This window comes from Natator depressus, chromosome 25 (genome assembly GCF_965152275.1).
Source record: "Natator depressus isolate rNatDep1 chromosome 25, rNatDep2.hap1, whole genome shotgun sequence".
NCBI classification, from domain to species: domain Eukaryota; kingdom Metazoa; phylum Chordata; order Testudines; family Cheloniidae; genus Natator; species Natator depressus.
In genome coordinates, this window is record NC_134258.1 from 15,394,082 (window position 1) to 15,407,343 (window position 13,262).

The window sequence follows — 13,262 nt, forward strand, 5'->3', positions numbered from 1 at the left end:
CTTGCCGGCACGGCATGTTTCTGCAGAGAGCATCAGGCACACAGGAGTCTGCCTGGCATTCCAGAGGTGTCTGGAGAAAGGCTGTCGGGGGGGTCTGCTGGGACCTTGGTGCTGCTCCCAGAGTCCGGATGGGCACAGGACAGGGGATGCCCCCTCCTCCCTGCCAGACCATTCACGTTGGATGTAGAAATGGTACCAGTGTGAAAGGCACCTGGGCAGAGATTAAGTACCCTCCGTGCTGAACTAGAGTGGGGATAACACCCAGCCCGTGAGGTCTGGCAGGCTGGGGAAGTTTTTGCACCTACACATGGTTTGGGAGGTTAGAAGCCTTCAGACCAAATACTGTCCCATCCCCCTGTCCCAGCACTGGCTTCTGGCCTGTGGGAGGCACCCAGATGCTTGGAGCAAATATTACAGGGCTGGATTTTGCTCAGAGCCTAGACTCTGCCCTGGCATCTTGGCCAGAAACATCCCAGGCAGCGCCCATGCCAGGAGCTGTGTGTCTGTGTCGGGGGAGCAGAATGGGCCATGGGCAATGGTGCAAGCTGTGAGCTGGAGAGGGGCTCTCAGGCCCCTCTGCTCTGGCGGTCCCTCAGGGTTTGCCTGCACCTGTCTGCGTACGGTTTTCCTCGTGCAGGAAAAGCTAAACTAACCCGTTAGCTGACAACGCTGCAGCTCTGCTGGCTTGTGCCTGGCCCGATCAGAGCTCACCAGCTGAGCAGCAGCTAGCCAGGCCAAGGGGAGGAGACTTCTCCGGAGCACCCGGGTTCTGCAGAAAGTGGAGTTGGCGCGTCAGCTGGGGACACTGTTTCTTTTGACCCAGGGCCCAGCCTGCATGCACCCAAGAGTCGTGAAACTGACGCCCTGGCAGCACATGGCCATTAAAAACCCCAGGGCCGCATGCCAGTTCAGCTACTTAAATTCCACCCCATTTCGGTCGGACTGTTTGCACCCGGCGGAGTTACAGATTGCGCCGAGGGTGACTGGAAAGGGGAGTTAGTGGGAAGTCTTGCTTCTCTCTCCTGCCAGTCTGGGCAGAGCCCGGGTGTCTGTTCGGCTGGTGCTCCACAGCGCTGCCTGTCTCAAGCATGGGCGGTATTGCTGGCAGGTCCAGCTCCGAGGGGAGCTCTCCCGCATGCTCTGCTCTCGCCCAGTAACACACCAGCGCAGCTGCCAGTCTCGCCCAGTTTGGGGCCTCTCCTGGCACTAGCACCTACTGCACCCCGCAGAGCCCTGCGGAGGGCAGTTCTGTCTGCAGAGCCCCTCCAGGGGTCCAGAGGAGGAGAGCAGGGGCCGCGAGGCAGTGCCCCTTTAAGGGCCGGCCAACCTTGCTCATTGATCCGACCCAGCTGGGAAAGGGCCAGGAGTTCTGTAAAGGGCTGAGGATGCTCAGTCCCTCTGACCGTAGGGAGCTGGGTTCCTGCAGGAATGGACCCTACTGGGAAAGCCTGAGAGCCAAGCCCAGGGTGGGCAGAGGAGCTGCTTTGTTTGGGTGGTTTGGCCTGAAGAGTAGCTCTGAGCCCAGCAGCCCCGGCTCAGGGTCTGTGCGCCTGGCCAGACACTTGCCCTGGTGGAGGATGCGGACAGGTGATCAGCCCAGGCACTGCGAGGAACCTGGGGCTAGGCTGGGTAGGTGCTAGCCTCATGGTCTTCACTGTGTTTACACTCCCAGCCCCCTGGGAGGCAGAGCCAGGCTCTTACCCCCAGGCAGATGGGAACTGAAGCCTGTGGCAGAGCAGGGAGTTGGACCCAGCTAGGCTGGGGTCCACCCACTCGTCCACCTGGAAGAACCCTTGGAAACATCAGCAGGAGCCAGACAAACCTGTGTGAAATGCCAGGGAAAGGCCTTGGGGTTTGGAAGCACCATTCTGCCCTGTGCCAATGGAGTCTCTGACCATGGCCCCGACACGGCTCCATGTCAGACCCCCCAGCACAGCATCACCCCGTTGCCCCATGGGAACAGTCACCCCTCGCTAAGCAGCGTTAGCTGCGTCCACACTGGGCTGCTTCTGCTGCCCTCACCTCTAAACGGATGTGGGGGGGGGGAAGGCTGCAGAGCACGGTGCAGTGAGCCCAGCAGCCGTGGGGCGAGAGGCCGGCTGGCCCAGTGGGTAGGGCACTGCGTGGGACTCGGGAGTGTGGGAGCAGGTCCCTGCTCTGTGAGCATGGACCAGCTGCTGATTCTGTCTGTGCTTCACTTCCCCGTTTGCCTGCTGGGGTCACAGCCCTGCCTCAGGGAGTGGCGGGAAACGTGTCCCCCACGGCGAGGGTCTCGGATGTGACGGTCGTGGGGGCTGTAGAGTGGGACAGAGCGTCACTGATAAATGACTTCCCATTCCTGGCTCAGCTGCGGCCCTGGGGAAGCAGGGGGAATTTGGGGCTTTGAGCGAAGGGGGTGAAATCCTGTCTGTAGTGCCCTTGAGCCCCACGTCTGGGTCCGGACACAAACCGTGGGCACCCGCCTGGGCGAGCTGGATTTGCCTCTCGTGGTCACTGTGGCAAAAAGGCTGGAACCACGACGTCATTACCCTGCTGCCAGGTGGTATCCAGCCCCCGTGTCCCCAGCACTGCCCCGGCTACCCTGCTTCTCCAGGGGGCCACCCCAGGACTTGTGTTAACTCCTCGCCTGCTGGTTGCAAGAGTGGCTCTGCCCAGCCGACAGCTCTGCTGCCTGCACCCCCTGGCACACTGGTTCCTGGGGCACGAGGCAGCCTGTGCCAGCCGTGCCCCGGGGGCGCGCCAGGGAGAGGCCGTGGGCAGGAGCCAGCAGGCACATGCTGGGCGGGAAGGAGTTAAAGGGAAATATTTGCAGAGAGCTGAACGTGCCAGCTGGCCCCTCCCTCCTCCCCCCAGTGACATCACGGCGGAGCTGGCGAGCTGGGCTCGCAGAGGGTCCTGTGCCGGTTGCCGGCAGGGGGGAGCAACCCAGGGCTGGGAGCTGCGGCTGGCAGCAGGGCAGAGGGAAGGAACATCTGGGGCAGAGCAAGGCAAAGCCAAGCCAGCCACCGGGGGAGGGAGAAGAGGGGGGGTGCATCTGAGCCTGCAGCCGGCCTGGGGGAGCCGGCACCCTCGCTAGGAGCTGGGCAGCGTGGAGAGGGGACAGGCTGGGAGAGCCAGCCATGGCTGTGTGGAGCCGCCTCGTGGGAGCAGAGAGGCTGAGGGAAGCTGGGCGCGACATGGCGAGGTGCCCGTGCCAAGCCCACCCTGGGCTGCAGCTCCACAGAGCCCCCTAGACCTAGGGGTGCAGCGGAAGGTGCCGTGGGGAGCTGGCCTGGGACGCAGTGATGGTGGTGCTGCAGGGCAGCCCACGGGAGTCTTGGGCCAGGCCCCCACGCTGAGCTCGCTAGAGGAGAAGACTCGCCCTCTCTGCAGCTGTGGAGGGGCCGGGGCCTGCTGGCGTGAGAGCTACTGGAGGGCACGGGACAGGATGAGCCTGCCCACAAACTGTGGCTCCGTGGCCCTGGCAGATTGCGCCCTTATGGTCTGCAACAGCCACCTGGCCGGCTCATCCCGCGCTGTCAACCGGCCCATCGACATCGTGCAGAAGCACAGACGGTAACTGCGCCGCTTGCCGCGTGGCCACTACTCCCCGGTGGAAGGGGTCAAATCCTGGGGCCAGCCCGGCTCAGGCCAGCTGGCTGCCGACACTGCCAGCCCACGGACCATAGTGCAGGCTCCAGCGATGGGCTGTGTGCGAAACAGCCAGCCTGGGGCCGGGGAACCCCATTGCTTGTTGGCTTTGGGGCTGGAGCCTGCTGCCTCGGCGTGGCCCGTAATGCCAGGGGGTCCAACCCGAGTGGCTCCTTCTGGCTCTGCTGCCTTTGGAGGTGCTTGGGGGCCACCTGGGGAGAATCCCTCGCTCCCTCCCCTCCTGGGACTGATGGGGCAAGGAAGCAGAGTTGGGGCTGGCTGCCCTTTCGCGGGCTCTGGGCACATTCAGAGGGGAGAAGGCAGAGGGGGTAACGTGTGTCGAGGGCTCTGCACCCAGCTCCCCCAGCCAGGAGTGACCTGGAGCGTGGTGGGGTGGTGCAGGGAGGAGGAAGGTTCCTCTGTGGGGGGTGGAGGGGCAGGGCAGCGGTTGCTGGGTGGGGAGAGACCACGGCGTCTGGGCATGTTTACAGACCTGGAAAGCAACCGACAGGCACGGGCAGTACACGGCCCCCCTGGCCCTTCCCACCTGAGCTGCAGCAAAGCCCTTCCCCGGACCCTGCTTGCTCAGCCCCACATCCTGCGGCCGGTCCCCACGACTGGTGGCTGGGATGTGCAGGCTGCCTTTCCGCGGGCCCCTGGCTAGCGCCGTGGGAACACTGCAGGCTGAAGGGAGCCGGGGCGGGGCGGGGAGCAGGGCTGGGTGGAGGCCCCGTTAGTAGCAGAGGGTCCCGGGGTGATCAGCGTGCTGGTCAGGGGCACACTGGGTCTGTGCCATGGAGTCCTGCACTGCACACCTCTGAGGAGGCAGGGACCGAAGGTCCAGCCGGTGTCTCTGAGCCCACGGGAAGCCAGGGAGCTGGGGAGGGCAGCTCTCACCAGCTCTGATTTCAGGTGGGGTTACGCCTTCACTGAGGGGAGCGCTCCCATCAGGTGAAAGTCTCCACGGGCGACGTGTGGGGCCAGAGCCCAGGTTTCTCCCTGTGCTATCTATAGGACTGGAATAAAGTGAGATGGGGCCTCCAGCCCCACCCCGCCCAGGTCAGCGCCAGGCAGGGCAGGCCATGTGGTGGTTTTATCCTGCCAGTGGCTCCCTGACACACCCTGGCACCTGTGGGGCTTGTCACCCGAGCAGAACGCAGGGTGTCACCCGAGGGGATGTGTGCACTCCGGGAGGGGAATCTCATTAGAGCTACCGTCACTTCTGTATGTGCTGCGAGGGGCAGGAGCCCCCCACATACGCACGCCCAGCTCCCCCCCCCCCCCCCCGCCCCCAGACAGCACAGTGCAGCTGGGCTGGAAGAGCTGGGTGTGGGGCGCCGGCTGGGGCAGTGAGTCCTGCACCTGTCCTTTCGTAGCATCATAGCAACCTTGGGCTGGGAGTGACTCGAGAGGTCACCGAGCCCAGCCCCCTGCGCTGAGCCCAGACCAAGGAAACCCAGACCAGCCCTGACGGGCTTGTTCAACCTGGTCTTAAACCCCTCCGAAGACGGGGATTCCACCACCGCCCTGGGGAGCCTGTTCCAGGGCTCATCTCCCTCCATCTCCCTGGCTGCAGACAGCCCCCACCTGAGAGGACACACAGAGCAATTGGCCACATCCTCTCGCTAGAACGGCCCTTCACGGATTTGCAGCCTGTTACCAGGTCCCCCTCAGTCGTCTTTTCTCCCGACCAAACATGCCCAGTTTTGTAACCTTTCCTCACCGGTCAGGTTTTCTGAACTGTAGCAGGTTTGTTGCTCTTCTCTGGACTCTCTCCAGTTTGTCCACATGTTTCCTAAAGCGCGGGGCCCAGAACTGGACACAAGACTCAGGTGAGGCCTTACCAGAGCCCAGCACAGCGGGACAATGGCGTCCCGTCTCTTACACACGACACTCCTGTTAATATACCCCAGAATAGCAGCCTTCTTTGCAGCTGCATCAAATTGTTGACTCTCATTCATTTGTGGTCTGCTATAACTCCCGGATCCTTTTCAGCAGCGCCCCCACCTAGCCAGGTATTCCCCAGCTTGTAGCTGTGCATTTGATTTGTCCTTCCTAAGTGAAGTACTTGGCTCTTGTCTTTATTGAATTTCATCTTGTTGAATTCAGACCAAGTCTTCAGTTTCTCCAAGTCAATTTGAATTGTAACCCTGTCCTCCCAAGTGCTTGAAACCCCTCCCAGCTGGGGCTCAGCGGCAGATTTGGTCAGCATACCCCCCTATCTGCTATTGCTTTGTGGAAGCGATGGAGTCGAGGGCTTTTTCCATTGACAAATCGGTAAATTCTGTATCGCCAGCAGAGCAGCAGCTGGACTGTCTCTCTCCGCTGCTACCTGACACTCCCGCTGCTCCTCAGCAATTCTCAGCCCATCCTGGGGCCCCCTCCAGCTCCCAAACTAGTTGACGCAAGCTGCTGGGCCTTTTCCACCTCCCAGCATCCACTTGGAGGGGGCAGGCGTCCTGTGAGGAGGACAAGCAGCTCAGGCCAAAGCAAATAATTCCGTTGTCAGTGTCCAGGAAATGGCAGGGCTGCTGAAAAGCAGCCCCGGGCCTTGACATTGCACTGTCGAGGGGGTGGGGATGGTTCTCAGCTCAGCTCCGCAGTGGGGGCTGCGTTTCCATATGCAGCTCGAGCCATAAACAAGGGTGGGTTCCACCCGACCATGAGAACTGGAGCAGGGCTTGTCTGGGGAGTAACGGGGTGACGGTAAGGAAGGGACGATACCGGCTGAAGGTGGGGACGTGCTTCTCAGCCGTGAGATGTTCGCGAGTGGGACCGAGTGAGAGCTCAGGGACTTGGCACGTCTGAAAACACCTGCCTAATGCCAGAAACTGCAGCAGGCCATCTCTCTCACAGCTCTTGGTCTCAGGGAGCAGTAGCGGGAAAGAGGCCCAACTGGATGGTTTGGCACCCTCTGTCACCAAGCTCTGTGGAGGGGCCATGCTGTGCAGGGAGTGGGTGCCAGGAAAGCTGCCAGCCTGTTTCAGTATCTCTCTGTAGTTCTACAAAGGTGTGCTAGGTGCTGTACAGTGCTGGGCTGGGGAGCGAGCCAGACCAGGGATGGTTGTTAATATTTATGGGAGCGTTGAAGGGCTGTTTTCACTGCCGGGCGAATCTGAGCTGGGCAGGCTGCAAGCAGGGACGCTTCAGACAGGCTAGAGCCCAGTGCCCTGCCCTTGGGGCTGAGCCAAACCAAACCCAGCTGGAACTCGCCAGCTCCCTGGAGAGTTTGTCCCACGTTACCAGCCTTCTGGCTGAGCCTCAGGCCAGGCTGCTGCCCAGCTCCCTGCCACTCCTTGGGACAGCCAGTGTGGGGCATGCAACAGACACACAGGTTCCTACAAATCCCAGTGAACCAGCCCTCTGGATGGTACATGGCTCGGCCAAGCCCATTGTTCCCTTCCCCGCCCCGGCTGTGACCTTCCTGCAGGGAAGGAGACAAGTGCACTGATTAGCTGAGCTGGGCCAGTCGATGGGAACGGGGGCTCCTGATTCCATCCCAAAGTGGGGGCAACAGCTGCTGCTGGAAAATCCTATTGAGCAGCTGTTAGAGCAGCATTCGGCTGCGCTGACCTCTTCTTCCCAAGGTCGGCTTTGCTGCTGCGGGTTGCTCCAGCCCTGGGGGATGTGCTGGTGGCTTGGGCAGCGCTACCAGGACCATTGCCTTTGATCGGGCAGGGCAGAGCCGGGGCTAGCAGCACTGAGCCCCTAATTCATGTTGACCTGTGGGTTGGGTCCCTGCACCGTCCACAGAGCCTGGCTCTTTACAGCTGTCCCTAGCAGGGATCGTGGGGGCCTGGTGCACAGCCTGCAGGACTGCCAGGAGTGTCTCCCTGGAGCAGGCTTTGGACCGGGCCCTTGGAGAGCTGCCTTCTGCAGGGGGCTTAGAGCACATCCCAGAAGTTCATAAGTGGCGGGTGAATATCACGCCCTCTGTTACACAAACAGGGAAACTGAGGCAGAAGGCAGCCTAGTGAGTCAGTGGTAAAGCTCACAATAGGACTCAGGCACTAGACAAATAGTATTTGGCAGGAGTCTCTGGCTGCCCAGAGCCCGCCCTGGCCTCCCCACCAGCCTGAGCTGCCCTGGCATGGCTCATAGCCCTGCGCTAGGGGGTGGCAGCTGGCTGAGTGCAGGAATCCAGGTAGATGAGGCTCAGGCTGGTAGAGCAGCACGTAGTATGCCCGGGGGCCAGGCCTGGTCCCCGTTTGTAGCTTGATAAGAACCTGCCAATTCAGCAAGGCACAGGGCTGGGCACCGTCCCCCAGTGTCACTTCATGGTCCAGATCTGCACGCACCCACTGCTGCTCCCAGAGCCAGGACCCCTCTCCCCTCGGATTAAAACAATCTGCCAGAGGGGAGCCCACAGTGTGAGATGGGCAGGATGCCTGCCCTGCCCCAGGGGGCCCAGAGATGGGCCAGTGGCAGTAGGGCTGGGGGGTTGCAGCACTATGGGGGGTGCGGGGGTAAATGGGGCACTGCAGGGGGCTGGGCCTGGAGCTTTTAGCCCCAGGTGCCTGGGCCTTGAGGGTGCTCAGGGTGCCGGGGGGCTGGCATGGGGCTGGGCATGCTGGGGTGGAGTAGCGGTGCTGCAGAGCACCCCGGTTTGTAATTGTAGGGTTACACTCGAGAGCTAGGGCTGCCCAGAGCACCTCATTGCCATGGGGGTCGCCCGCCATGGGGGTCTCGCCCACAGAGCCAGCAGCAAGTGGGGGTTGTGACAGTCACCCCAGTGTGCCTGGCTGCCTGTGGGGCAAGGCTGGGTCTGCCCCACAGCCCTGTCCCCTGATTGCAGTTTGACGGAGGAGTCTGGGCTGTAGCTGTTCAGAAACCCCTTTCCTTGCCCCTTATCGGGCCTTTCATCGGTCTGTGCCTGTGTTCCCTCCCCTTCCTCAGGCTCCCTGGGCTCCTGGCCTGGCCCCGTGTGCATTGAGTGGGGTTCAGAGCTGTGAGAAATTAGCCAGCAGCGTCCCAGAGCAGCCCGTGCTGGGCAAGGCGGTGTGGGCCCATGGCAGGTCTTGGCTCGCTGCCTTCCCTCTTCTGAGTCTTTCCTCCTTCCCTCTCTCTGCAGCTTTGACATTGAAAATGGCCTTTCGTCGGGGAGGAGCCCGCTGGACCCCCAAGCCAGCCCCGGCTCCGGGCTGGTCCTGCATGGGAACGTCCCTCACAGCCAGCGGCGGGAGTCCTTCCTCTACCGCTCCGACAGCGACTATGACCTGTCTCCCAAAGCCATGTCCCGGAACTCCTCCATCGCCAGCGACCTGTAAGCACCAGCCCTGCCTCGGCCCCGTGCAGCCCCTCTGGGACGCCCCCTCCCCGGGGGGAATGCGCCCTGGGCTGGCAGGCCATCATAGGCCAAGACACCCAGCCTAGGGCCAAAGCGGGACTGGAGCAGGGCCTAGCCCTTGTGTGGGCCCTTTCCCACAGGGAGTCAGTCTGTCTGTCCTTAGTCCAGCCAGACAAAGCTGAAGTCAGGGTGCGGAAGGGAGAAGAGGCCCGGGGCACCGGGCTATAGCTCTGGAACAGGGCTAGGGAACAGCGGGAGCCTGGTGCCAAGCTGCTGGGGCTGGAATTGCATTGCTTGGGGGCATCGTGCCAAGGGGCAGCTAGTGTAACGCAGGGGCCAGACACCACAGCTTGGGCCCGCTCAGCAGCCAGGCCAGCCCCAGCTGGGCTCCCCAGCCTCACAGCTCGCGTGTCTTGGCCTTCCTTGATTAGGCTGGAACCTGTCCTGGGCAGAGGGTGGTTCCATGCCAGCACATCACTCACCCCCTAATTTGTGGTGCCCAGACCCTGGGGCAGCCCTGTGCATGGGGTTCCCCCCCCCAGCCCCTCCCTCACTGCCCACTCGGGGCCTCATGTGCCGTTTTTCCCGTACAGGCATGGAGAAGACATGATCGTCACGCCCTTCGCGCAGGTAAGAGTCTCTTCCTCCCTGGCTCGCCCGGCCCGGCCCAAAGCTGGGGCAGTTGGGAATTGCTCTGGAGTTGGACCTAAGCCATGCTCCCCACAGACAAGCACATCTCCATCCAGACCCACCACGTCTTACCACCACTGCACTGGCCCCCTACGCTCCCATGGACGTGTGCCTGGAGGCCCAGCAGCTTGGGGCACCATTGTGCCAGGCACTGCACAAACACGCAGCAAACGGCCGTCCCTGCCCCGAACTGCTCCCAAGAACCCTGAGCCCAGGGTATTGAATGTCTCCTTGGCTTTTCTACCGCGAGGGAAAACTCTGCCTCTTGCATAATAGGTCCCAGCCGCTGAGTCAGGCAGTCTGGGAAGGGAGTGTCCAGACAGACAGGACAGAATGACGGGCCTAGCACAGAGCCCTGGACTTCACCTGCCCCATCCAAACACCAGCTTCTCCCCCACCCCCCAAATACTTAGGCACCATCCTGGCACATGCTTCCAGGGCTCAGAAAGGCCTTTGGGACATCCCCTCTCCTCTCCACCTCCACCCACCTCCCAGGCCTGGGGCAGATTCTGCCTGTGAGCTCTGGCCATGCACCCCACACTCTCCCCGTATGAGGCTGCTGCTCCTGCCATCTTTGTGGGGCGGATTGTGGCGTGAATTCCAGTCTGATCTCTGACGTTCCAGGCTCCCAGCCACGGGGCTCTCAGGCGTAGCTCCCCAGGAGCCTGCTGAGCTGTCCGGCTCCAGGCCCGCGCCCAGGGTCTTTCTTCGCTGCTTGCCCTCAGCAGCTGCCTTCCTCTCCCACAGGTCCTGGCCAGCCTGCGCACTGTCAGGAGCAACTTTGCCATGCTGACACATCTGCAGGACCGCGTGGCTAGCAAGTGAGTGGGGAGCAGCCAGCAGCAGAGGGGTTCGAACATGCATACTGGGGGGCCCATCCCAGGGGGCGAGGTCCCAAGGGCAACTGGGGAGCATCCCCCAGATCCAAGAGCACAGAGCAAATGATCCTGGGGACAATGGGCTGGGAAGGGGAGATGGGGGAGAATCTGATTCCCATGTACACAGCAGAAGCTGCTTCCCGGTGTATGGGGGGTGGGGAGGTGGCCTTGGGGAGGGGACTGTGTTTGACTCAGGTGCACCCCTGCAATGCCACGCTCAGCCGCTGCCTGTCCCACGTGTCTTGCAGGAGAACTTCTAGCAGCAACCCACCATCTGTGTGCAAGGCCAGCCTGTCAGGTAAGTTCCCTGCGGGCGCCAGGCTCACTGCAGTAACAGAACCAACCGCAGGGCTGTCCCGGGGCGCAGGCGGCTCACATGGAGGCAGCTGGCAGCAGCTGGTTAGAGCTGACAGGGGAGGGTGAGACCCTCCCTAGGATTCTCTCTCCCGACTGGCCTCCCCCCAGGATCCCTCTCTCCCAGCCCCATCAGAGCCGAGGCCCAGGGTTCCCCAGCAAGAAGGACGTGAATCTCCGGCCTCAGCCATCACCCACCTGCCCTGCAGAGCCCAGGGCCGGGAAGTCAGAGCAGCTGCCTGCTGTCCAGTGCCAGGGCTGCAGCTCTCCTTGGTGCTGGGATGTCAGTCTGGTGAGAACGGTGGACGTGGGCACGTCATCCGCTCAGGCGCCTGTCCCGGCATCCCTGGTCGATGCTCTGGAACTGCTCCCTACGAAGCCAGGCAGGACTCTGGGGAAGTCTCCTCTCTGGGAGCAGCCTATCTGCAGGGCAAGAAGCTCACACGGCTTCCACCTTCCTGGGTCTGAGTTTGGAGCATTCAGCCTCCTCTGCCCCTCCGTGCACTTCCCACAGCCAGTCGGCCCAGGCGGGGTCCTGGGGAAGCCAGAGGGTCCTGCCCCCCAACTCCGCAGTCAGACGTGACTCTCAGCCAGCCAGTAAAACAGAAGGTTTATTAGACGACAGGGACATGGTCTAAACCAGAGCTTGTAGGTGCAGAGAATAGGACCCCTCAGCCAGGTCCATTTTGGGGGGCAGTGAGCCAGACAACCCCGTCTGCACTTCACTCCTTGTCCCTGGCCAGCCCAAAACTTAAACTCCCTCCAGACCCTCCTCCTCTGGGCTTTGTCCCTTTCCAAGCCAGGTCACCTGATTCCTTTGTTCTCCAACCCTTTAGCTCTCACCTTGCAGGGGGGAAGGGCCCAGGCCATCAGTTGCCAGGAGACAGAGTGTTGGCCATTTATGTACCCTGGCCCTTTGCTCTGCAACAATTACACCTTATCCCACCACCTAGAGACTTAAGAAATGCATAGGGGAAACTGAGGCACCCCTACACTATTCATAGGAAACATTAAGAACAGTCCCACTTTGTCACAGGCACCACCCCGTGCCATGGGCACCGTCATGCCTGGCCCCTCTTATGGTGTCACTGGCACCGTCCCCATCATGAGCCCCGGGAGCCATGCCCCATGAGGTGCTGCAATGGCAGCTTCCTGGAGATGGGGCCTCCTGTGGCCAGGCCTGTGGGAATGAAGCTCCCCTCACCCTCCCCAGCCTAGTCCCCCAAGGAGTGAGTGTGCCGTGGCTCTGGCACGGCCCCTCCTGATCCATGTCGGGTTTTCGCCTGCTCCCTCCTGGCTGGCTCCTCTTCATGCCGCAGCAAGGATGGAAAAGTCTCCTATTGACGTCAGACGTTCCATTAATAAAACTCTCTGCTCCTGTCTCCAGGCCTGAGTTCCAGCCCCGGCGGGAGGCCTGCTGCCTGCAGCTGGGCTGCTGGGTGGGCCCTGCCCCGGCTTCCTCTGACCCCGGCCAACCCGCAGCACACACACAAACCCGAGTGCAGCTGGCTTCAGCCTGGGGCGTGAGCGAGGGGGCTGCTGATGCCATGTGGGGGCCAGAGGGGCACCCCTCAGCCAGCCAGTGGGGAACCTGGGCACCTTTGGGTGGAAGCAGGGCATAAACCCCCTCATCCCAGAGCCTGGCAGCCCTGCAGAAGTCTGTGCCCCGTTGAAGGGCCAAGTACTTCTCGAGGCTGGCCTGACCTTACTGGGTAGGGCAGGGGGCGTGGGCATCTCCCTCCCTGGGTGGCTGGATGGGAGGGTGTCCCAGGACATCAGGGCTGCTGTCTGGGGCAGGGTCATAAGGCCCAATGTAGGGCCCAATCCTGGCAGGGGGGCCTGCCTGGACTTGGGGCCTCGCCTCCTGCACCTTGGGCATCAATGCCAGGGCAGCTGTGCGCCTGATCTGGCCTGGGGACTATGATGACACAAGTCTGTCAAGATCCAACGGCAGAAGTTGAAGCTAGCCCAGTTCAGACTGGGAATAAGATGCAATGAGTGGAATTAGCCATGGGCTGTGCTGGGGTCTCCCTCACGAGGGATGGTTTTCCTGAAAGCTATACCCTGGCTCAAACCGGCATTAATTCAGGGCAGGTCACTGGCTGTGCCCGGCAGGAGGTCTGACAATCACATCCCCTCTGCCCTCAGAACCTAGCTAGCAGGGCCTTGGGCCTTGGGCCAGGGACATTCACCCCATGGGCTTCTGCCCAGAGGAAACGGCAGCTTGGCCAAGCCCCACTGTGTGTACTGGGCTCAGCTCCCATCGCCCCGACTCTGGGGGGTGCAGTCTGGCCTGTTATTGGGGAAAGCAGGCACTTGGGCCCAGAAATCCCTGTTGTTTCATGGCAGAAAGTCACGCAGCAATTCCCCCAGCCAGGCTGGGGTTCGGCTCCCCCTCGGCTCTGTGCCACGGTTGTGCCTCG

General features: G+C 62.0%; 1 protein-coding gene across 2 annotated transcripts in view; it reads left to right on the plus strand.

Moving 5' to 3' along the window:
• PDE4C (phosphodiesterase 4C) overlaps nucleotides 1-13,262 on the plus strand; it is an 82,286-nt gene that overhangs the window by 47,885 nt on the left and 21,139 nt on the right. The window contains exons 1-5 of one of the 2 annotated variants that reach the window (XM_074939320.1): nucleotides 3,110-3,555; nucleotides 8,702-8,893; nucleotides 9,511-9,547; nucleotides 10,355-10,428; nucleotides 10,734-10,783. In XM_074939320.1, the coding sequence (XP_074795421.1) occupies nucleotides 3,428-3,555; nucleotides 8,702-8,893; nucleotides 9,511-9,547; nucleotides 10,355-10,428; nucleotides 10,734-10,783 (481 nt within the window). In that variant the 5' untranslated portion in view covers nucleotides 3,110-3,427. Of the gene's footprint in view, nucleotides 1-3,109; nucleotides 3,556-8,701; nucleotides 8,894-9,510; nucleotides 9,548-10,354; nucleotides 10,429-10,733; nucleotides 10,784-13,262 lie in introns of those variants that run through there. The other variant, XM_074939321.1, reaches the window with a different exon arrangement.